Source organism: Phacochoerus africanus, chromosome X (genome assembly GCF_016906955.1).
Source record: "Phacochoerus africanus isolate WHEZ1 chromosome X, ROS_Pafr_v1, whole genome shotgun sequence".
Taxonomy (NCBI): domain Eukaryota; kingdom Metazoa; phylum Chordata; class Mammalia; order Artiodactyla; family Suidae; genus Phacochoerus; species Phacochoerus africanus.
The window spans coordinates 90771373-90780987 of NC_062560.1; the positions used below are offsets into that span (position 1 = coordinate 90771373).

At 33.2% G+C, this 9615-nt stretch overlaps 1 protein-coding gene across 1 annotated transcript in view; it reads left to right on the top strand.

Moving 5' to 3' along the window:
* Window positions 1–9088, top strand: part of NRK (Nik related kinase) — a 128588-nt gene extending 119500 nt beyond the window's left edge. Inside the window, exons 27-29 of the mRNA XM_047765737.1 lie at window positions 677–836; window positions 3448–3587; window positions 5960–9088. Of these exons, the coding sequence (XP_047621693.1) occupies window positions 677–836; window positions 3448–3587; window positions 5960–6055 (396 nt within the window). The 3' untranslated portion in view covers window positions 6056–9088. The remainder of the gene's footprint in view (window positions 1–676; window positions 837–3447; window positions 3588–5959) is intronic.
* The last annotated feature ends 527 nt before the right edge of the window (window positions 9089–9615 follow it).

Consider the following 9615-nt stretch of genomic DNA (forward strand, 5'->3'; position numbering starts at 1 on the left):
AATATCTACATTGCTTTATGCATCATGGAATTTAGAAATTCTTAGATGTTTCTTAGTATTTCATATTTTGTCACCTAATTCATCTCTGAATTGAAGATATTTTAAGATTATTTAAGTTGGAAAAAAAATTCTGTGTTTTTGGTGAAGGGAGGATGACTTACAGTTAAAGCAGTGAAGCATATTATAAGACTGCTCCTTGTAAATATTTAAACTCAAGCAATTTTAAATTTAATTTTTTATTTCTGATTTGAATGAAATTGGTTGATAACCAGTGATTTTGTATTTGTTACTTGATTCACACATTATTTACTTAAATGCTCATTAATGCTGAGCTTAAATCAACTTGAAATCAAACAAGTAAAGTTTCTTCTATCATCATACATAATGCTTTGTGAAATTTCAGTGAATTTCTCTGTGTTGGAAATATATTTCTGCTTTTCTCAAACAAGTTTTTATCCTAAATATAAAGGAGAATAGTAAACAGTGACAACTTTATGATGTAAGGAAGGCTCTTTTCAAGTGTTGAATAGAATGCTGTTTAATACTGAAATAGAAGTTTCTTTTCTTCCTGCACTTTGAACCCCTTTTTGGTCTTTATTGCTCAGCCAAGCTGCTTCAATTAAAGTAATAGTGATAAAATGTTGGACATATAAATCCTTATGAAACATAATTCCAGCCCCTGGAAATCATTATACCACAGAATATCATCATTTTACCTGATTCCTTGGGAATTGGCATGATGCTCACCTTCAATGCTGAAGCCCTTTCTATAGAAGCAAATGAACAACTCTTCAAGAAGATCCTGGAAGTATGGAAAGACATACCATCTTCAGTAGGTATGTATAAAATTTCTCTTCTTTCAGATGAACTATTTCCTGAAGCAACACTTTTTCTCAAGGCATATAGGGTTAACTTGGGATACTGCATAATTATAGGAAACTGATTTAGCTGTCTTAATTTTTATTTTCAATAATCATATAATTAAAATAGGAAAGTAATTCCTTTCCATGGTCATCTATAATTTTGTTTTAACTCCTTTTGCTTGCAGATTTTACACAGATGTTGAAAATGCTTCATTCCATCACATTGATTTTGGGGGTTTACCTTTATCTTAGATTGCCAGATAGTCATAAGAGAAGAGCAGAATGTTTCCATTTTATACAGTCAATAGTGTTATGTTTAGCAAGTAATAGTCCTGTGAGGAATCAAACATAAACTGAATATGTGACATATTATCACTAAGATTTCATCATCCTTCACTTACAAAGGAGATAAATATTACTGACTGGAATGCCTATTAGCTACTACCCAGATGGCAACATAAAGAAAACTGCCTTTTCATCTTTGTTAGACCAGGGCATTTTTTCTTCTTCCTGACCAATACAAGACTGCTGATCTGGAAATCTGAATAACTTGAGACTGTCATGTATGTCTCTGAGCCTTGGCGACTACAGGAATGATTCTAGACAAGGAACAGAATAATGCATATGAACAATAAAAATATTAGGGAGAGTAGAATGATTTGTGGAAGATAAATTCTCCTGGAAGGAGAAGTTTAAAGAAGCAAATAAAAGAGATGGGAGAGAGAGAAGGAGGGAGGGAGGAAGAAAGGAAGGAAGGAAGGAAAGGATGAAGGGAAGGAAGGAGGGTGAAAGAGACAGAAAGAAAAGTAGTTTATTAGTAGAAAAGCCAGAAGCTTCTGAAATCTCTGTAAAATGGCTAAATGTGATCCTCCACATGTGACTTTGAGGACCAGTTTAAAAAAACTTCTTTCTAATGGACAATTTTTTTTTCATTATGGGATGATGGCACTTTGCATTGAATCTACAGAATCCTTACTTTTTGCATGCATAGTGTTAAGGATTGTCCTGAAAAACCTCCTTCAATTTCTTCAAACAAGTAAGAACTCACAGAGGGTTTAAAACCATTTTGTGACAAAAGGTAAATGCTTACAATATAATTGAAAGATCTGGGGCAAAAGAAACAAAATAATGAATCTTGTTCTAACCTTTGCAGTGGTTGTGATCAATATATTAATCAGAAAATTGGAATAAGGAAACTCTGTTTAAATGGGAAACTGAACCCCTATATTTATGCCATTAGACAATTATAGGACTCAAAGAGGTCTGAAAAGTCATCTGGTACAGCGTTTGTCCTTAGGCAGGACAATTTCTGACCTAAAACAATAAGCTGTTTTAAGTCACTAAAGTTTGAAAAGCATCTCTCTGTATGTAAGATAAATTGTAGCACTAGAAAACACAATATTTAGGTCTGTGTAGTAAGGTATTTTGACAGTATACTAAAGACTGCATTATAACACTAATATTAAGGAAGTAAGTTACTCTCTTTTTGCTGCATAAAATCAACTGTTTTATTGTTTAAAACTAACCTAAATCCAGATTTCCCCAATTTAAATTTTACAATTCCTTGAAATGTGATAAATGTTTTCACTGATAACATCATTGTTTTGGATTTTCAAATAAATACATAGACACAGCAATCACAGCAAGTATCATCAAGCATTACTACTCTAAATCATTGGATTCTATCTCATAGGCAAGCTAGCCCAGTAGCTAGGTTAAGTGGCAGAATAATGTGTTTCAGACTTAAGGTATAAATTATGTAATCCTATATGAACTGTGTCCTTAGACTCAGCAAGTAGATTATGCATTAAGTTTAGAAATTTTTGCTCTATCCAGTTGTTGAGAAAAAAACTGCTCCCTGTGTCAGAAAATATTTTACAGCATCAGCTGACTATATACTATTTTCATAATTAGGTTTTCTGCTTTAAAGCAATTGTCATAATATTTATTGTCACTGAGTAATATAAAACAGGGTCCAAAAGTTAAAATCTTAAAAATTTCCTGAGCAAGAGAAAGCCTTAATGGTATCAAATTAGCTTTAGTTCTACTTATAGCATGGTCATTAATTCAATTACATTAGAATTGCTAACGTCATTATTGAGCAGGTTGTTTTTTAACAGTTTTAATTTTGAGGAATTAGTCAGATTTCCATGTATGTCACTTAAGCACAAATACAAAACCTTATAGCATGTTGTACCTCAACCAGACTGTAAAGTAAAGAATGGTCATGGCTAGATTTGACTTTCTACAAACAGGGTAAAATTAACTCTTAGTTTTTCTTATTTATTCTTATTAACTCTTAGTTATTCGTATTGGAGAATATGAATACAAAAGTTAACTGAAATCTAGTTACTCACAATGGTGAATAGTTGGTCAAAATGGTGACAGTACATAGCTGGTTTGAACACTACTGCTGAGCAGCACAGTGGCCAAATGACTGACTTAAAAGGAGGAAAGAAAAAGAATATATTTACCTGAACTGTAATAATGTCACTCTTAATAATCAAATGTTGACTGTGGTTATAGATTTCTATCACAATAGAAAGATTTGGTGTTTTTCTGACTTTTATATTTTTTATTGTAGCTTATGAGTGTTCACAACGAACCACAGGATGGGGCCAAAAGGCCGTTGAAGTCCGCTCTTTGCAATCAAGGGCTCTGGAAAGTGAACTGAAGCGCAGGTCAATAAAGAAGCTGAGATTTCTGTGTACCCGAGGTGACAAGGTATAAATTACATCTCCCAGTTAGAGTGAAAATAAACCAAGTGATGAAAATTAACTAAGGAAAGCTAAATCCTTTTCTTTCTGTCTATAAATATATTTATGCTAAACCTCCCAAATTGCTATACTATTAATAATAATAATAAAATAATAAGAACAGTTCTGCAACTTGCATTAGAAACATTGATTTGGTAAGAGAAATTTTGTTTCAAAAAGAAATCATTGTCAAAAATGTAAAATTTCTAATTATGTCCAAAGCAGAGCTTTATTTTGTTATAAATTCCGTTATTGTCTTTGATACATAGTCTTTTCACATTCATGTTAATATGACGTTTTGAAAAAAAATGGTTGAGTAAATTTGCCTTTTTTCAAGGTTTTCAACCTTATCCAATAACAGAAGAAGGAAAATACACTTATGTTTGTTGAACACCTAATTATGTGGTAGAGTTTATGCTAAACACTCTAGAAGCTATCACATTTAATTTTTAACAAGTGGACATTATTATGTCCATTTTACAGGAAAGAAAAACAAAATTTATATTTGGCAATTATTTCTGTAATGTGACCAGTTTAACCAATTCATATAGTTTAGATGGAAAAACTAATTGCATCACATCATTATAGTCCCTATATGTTATGAGATATAATAGCCTGAAGAAATAATTCTAACAGGACTAGGAAACATTCACATTTGGAAGAGATTGCTGAGGATTTGAATTAACATCAAAACAAACAGGGTAAAGCCCTGGGCATCAAGAAAATGTGTTGGTTTGCAATATAAAGAGATACAATGGCAAGATCCAGTGTTTGAGGTCAGATAAACCTAGGATGCAGTCCTGGTTCTGCCACCTAACTACTTGTAAGAACCTCAAAGTTCGATTCCTCTTTCTGAGCCTTAGGTTTCTCATTTCAAACAATGGGAATGTTAACTGCTTTGGAAACAATTCTGAAATTATTGATAATGTGTACATAATAAGCATCTCACATATTGCCAAGCACATAAAAGGTGTTAAGTCAAGGGTAGGTAGTATCATCATCATCATTATTATGTCACACACCCTCCTAAGTATATCTGTTGTGGATGTTGAAAGCCTTAGTCCTAACAAAAGACCTCAGTCTTCTATTTCCATTCATGCACTGTCCTAATTTTCTTAATGGCACAGATCACATTTACACATGTTCCTCTCTAAGCCAATTGGTTTAGCCCATGATATCAATCTATTGATGTCAGGCTAGTCCATTGAAATAGAAAATTGCACCAAGTAAAAATTTTCAGTGGCCACTTAAACACTAGCAACATTGGTGAAAAGGGGATAAATAATATTTTCCGTATATTAAAAGGGAAAGTCAACTTGAGTAAAAGTAGATTTTTTTTAAGCAAAGGAAAACTGTTAACCAAATCAATCAAGAAATTTAGCAGATGATTCCACCTACAAAAACCTAATTTTATTTAAACTATAGGAAGTACAATTATATAGAAAATGGTAAAAGAGTTTTTTAAATTATAATTTAGACTCTATACTAATTTATTTTTTATTTTTATTTTTATTTTATTATTATTATTTTATAATTATTATTATTTTTAATAGTTATTTCCCCAATTTTTTTCCTACTGTACAGCTTGGTAACCCAGTTACACCAACATGTACACATTCTATTTTCTCACATTACCATGCTCCATAAGTGACTAGACCTAGTTTCCAGTGCTACACAGCAGAATCTCATTGCTTATGCATTCCAAAGGCAATAGTCTGCATCTGTTAACCCCAAACTCCCAATCCATTCCACTCCTTCCCCCTTCCCCTTGGCAACCACAAGTCTATCTGTAAGTCCATGATTTTCTTTTCTGTGGAAAGGTTCATTTGCCTTATATTAGATTCCAGATAAAAGTGATATCATATGGTATTTGTCTTTCTCTTTCTGACTTACTTCACTCAGATGAGTCTCTAGTTCCATCCATGTTGCTGCAAATGGCATTATTTCATTCTTTTTTATGGCTGAGTAGTATTCCAGTGTGTATCTATACCACATCTTCTGAATCCAATCATCTGTCAATGGACATTTGGGTTGTTTCCATGTCTTGGCTATTGTGAATGGGGCTGCAATGAACATGCGGGTGCCTGTGTCTTTTTTAAGGAAAGTTTTGTCTGGATATATGCCCAAAAGTGGGATTGCTGGGTCATATGGTAGTTCTATGTATTATACTAATTTAAATGCTTATTCTTTAATCTGAGGAAAGCCCATTCTGAAAAAGAGTCTGACTTAATATTTTAATTGGTTAATGCAGATACACTGAAATTATAGTTATATCTATCAAATATCAGGTTGCAATATATTAAATATTTACTAATGGTGTCTCTTTCTCTCTTTTTAAAGCTGTTCTTTACCTCTATCCTGCGCAATCGCCACAGCCGGGTTTATTTCATGACCCTTGGAAAACTTGAAGAGCTCCAAAGCACTTACAGTGTTTAAAAGGTTCCAAATGGTTTATTATGACATTTACAAACATCGTAAATATGCAATTTGCATTTTTAAATTTCTGAGATTAAATTAGCATTCAGTTTTATTGGTAGGGAAAAAATAAATCAGATACTTTACTTTTAATGTAGCACAGAATAGTTTTAATGAGAAATGCAGCTTTATATATAAAATTAACTATAGCAAGCTCTATGTACTCCACTGGTGTACAATGTCTTTTGCACAAACTTTGTAACTTTTGTTACTGTGAACTCAAACATTACTCTTTGGACAGTTTGGACAGTATCTATATTCAGATTTTACAATATGGAGTTAAGAAACCTGTAATGAATTAGATGCCAAGCACCTTTCAAAAGAAATGGCCCTGAAAGAGGGGTTTTTTTTTGGAAAAAATTTAAATAGCAACAAACCATATGCAAATTTGCAAAGTCCTATAAAGAACCAAAGGTTAGATTATGAAATGAAAATAATAAGAGTTGGTCATAAACCAGACTAAGGCTAAACAACCTGCATGCCTGGAGAAAACTGCAGTGATAAGAGGGAAAAGGTCACCCATTTCCTCATTGCTCCATGACAGTAAAGCTCACAGTTAGAGACCAGTTGTGTTCTTTTCATCCCTTGTTAAGCTGGTTTTCTCCTCATAAGAAAGGAAGAAAGCCTCAGATGCTTGACTTTCCTCAGAAACCCCAAAGACGTGCAATAGCTGTTTTATAAAACCACCAAATAATACACTTGCAAGCCTGAATACAGGACTGAACTCCTATACACATGTACTGTAGAATGAGTTGTGTTTGTTTTTTTTTTTTTTTTTTTAGTACTTAAAGTAGGCGTCAAATTCTACCCCCAAAAGCAGATTGGTTGATTTATCAAAATGCTCATCTGGCCAACAGTGTGACCATCAGACAGCATTAAATATCTTCTGTTGTATCCCAGATTAAACTATATAAAAATTCCCTCCAATTATTAAACAAAAAACAGTGAAATTTAACAACAAAAAGCTTTGGCTGCTAATACCTGTGTCTTTCATGTTTCTATTTCTGTAAATAGCAACAAACCATATGCAAATTTGGTGCATATGGTGCATTTGGTGCATAATCTAAAGGTGATAAGTCCACTTGTGGGGACTTAATGTAATAGGTTAAAAGAAGATTTTGAAAAAAAAAAACAACTTTCATCAAATACCTAGGTCTACAAATTTATAGTAGTGAAAATTGTGGTAGACCATCACCCCAACATGTTATAGACGCCATAGATGGGTGGCGTTTGGTCACCAATGGTAAGTGCTACCTGGTGAAAAGCATAATTTCTGCATATCCATCCTCAATACCATGGTTAGTTCTGGGGCAGCAGAGAAGCAACAGAGCTACCACAAAGTATACCTCAGTATAATTCCTCTAGTTCTGCTTCTAAAATCTGAAGGCAGTGCTAGTGGGATAATAATTTTCAAACTACCTGGTTAACCAAAATACAAAAGCAGCTGACTATGTGTGATTTTGTGATAGCACATTATTTCTTGGCACCTTGGTGCCAGGAATGATGATTTGGATTTTCCTAACAACTTATATCAAGAATGTAGTAGCTCAATAATGAGAATTTAGGAGAACCTGAATCCATGAATTTGAAAAATAAATGTGATTCACATTTCTGTTACTGTGACACAATAATGTGATCTTTAAACTGGCTTATCCTTGAGTGTTTACAACTCGAATGACTTTTTAAATGCAATAGTTTAAAGAGAAAACAAACTTTTATGTCAAATTATTTCCTTAGAAGTAGTCTTCATTATTATAAATTTGTACACCAAAAAGGCGATGGGGAACTTTGTGCAAGAACCTCATCACTGAGCAAATGGAGCTTGCTATGTTTGAATTTCAGAAAATTTTCTCATTTATGTAGCATGTAGAATCAAGTCTTTTAAGAATTCATTTCTTCTTCATAATATTTACTCAAAGTTAAGGTTCAAAAATAAGTTTTATTTTAAAATCATATTTTAACACAGTAAGACAGTAAACTATTTTAGGAAGTCAACTCCCATAGTGCTCTGTGGCTGTTATTCTACTAAACCTACACAATAGCGAACCACATCTACAGAAACGTCTCAAAGTAAACAAGCAAGAGAGAGTTTGAATGTGTAATTGAGCATTAAATGATAAGATGCTAATGAGGAGAGGAAGCTGGGCACATATTAAGAAAGAAGATTGAAGTGCTGTATAGCCAACTAGGACTGAAAATATTTAAAGTGGTTTGTAGGTAATGAATATTTCAAATTCAGATGTTAATCCATCTGGAATTTTAATATCCTTTGCAAGCTGAAACAAGAAAAGTGAAGGGACAATTAAATCTCATAGTCAGTGCACAGTAATAGAAGAAATTATAACTATACCTCATCTTGTAGCAGTAGCACCTGGAAGCCGTGACCCATCACAGAAGTGTTGAGAGGGATTCTTGAAAAGAAAAATTCCCTAGTCCTGTGACTTGAAGCATGAAAGTTCTGGCACGTTCTGAGTAACATTGGGAGAGAGTACAGTTTTATTTTAGTCTAGTTTTCTTACCAAAGCCCTTGTCCAAAATAACATGCATTATTGGAAATATTCAAAAACTAGAAAATGATTTATGCAAAGGGCTGACAAGAAAAGTTCAGCATGATTAGGTCTCTTGAAGTAAGGTAAGAGTCTCAGAGGAAACAGCAAGAGAGGATAAACATTAAAGTAGTAAAATAGGCAAAGCAGAATCCACATGTGTGCACACACACAAAATCTATTAGAATGCATAAATTTAAATATTTTCAGTGCTACAGTTTCTAGATAAAGTAATCACTAAGTGTTTTCTGCAAGGACTCATTTAATTATACAGTATCCATAAAACTAGGAATAATGCCACATGAATTCAATGGGATCTTTTAAGTACTCTTCAATTCTTTTCAAAGCTGTGCTATTTAAATTGATTTGTATTCAATCTTCTCTAACTTTAAAATTATTGAAATAATCTTTGAGACTGCTAATTGTTTCATCAGAAATTCTGCAGTGAATCATTGTTCAACCTCTAAAAATAAATTTTTTAAAATGTATTCGTTAGTGTCATTATTTGAAATACATTCGTCTAATACCTCAGAATTAAGGCTCGTTCAAAGAACATTCATTTCTTTAGAGTATGTAATAATGCAGTGATTATGAAGTGTTAGGGGTTCTGCCTGTTGTTCCATTAGGAATTCTAGCCAAGGAGAGATATATTGATCTGACTAAAATAGTTCTGGGTACAGAAGTGAAATTAGAAACTGATTAATTTTACTCTGAATGTATGATGCTTTACACAGACATGCAGACTCACAGGGTATGGGTAAAACCCGAGCAAGTTTTAATGCTGACTTCCTTCCCATCTCATCCCAGTGTCCTAAAGTCCAGTGGAGAAGAGTCAAAATTTATCCAGAGGGGAGTAAAGATTTGTACTTTATTGGCATGCAAGAAAGGCTTAGTGTAGAGTGATGGTGGAAAATAGAAAACAGAGTAAACAGGGAAGATTGTCAAGAAAGCTGAGTCCTTCAACTGGGGTCAGAA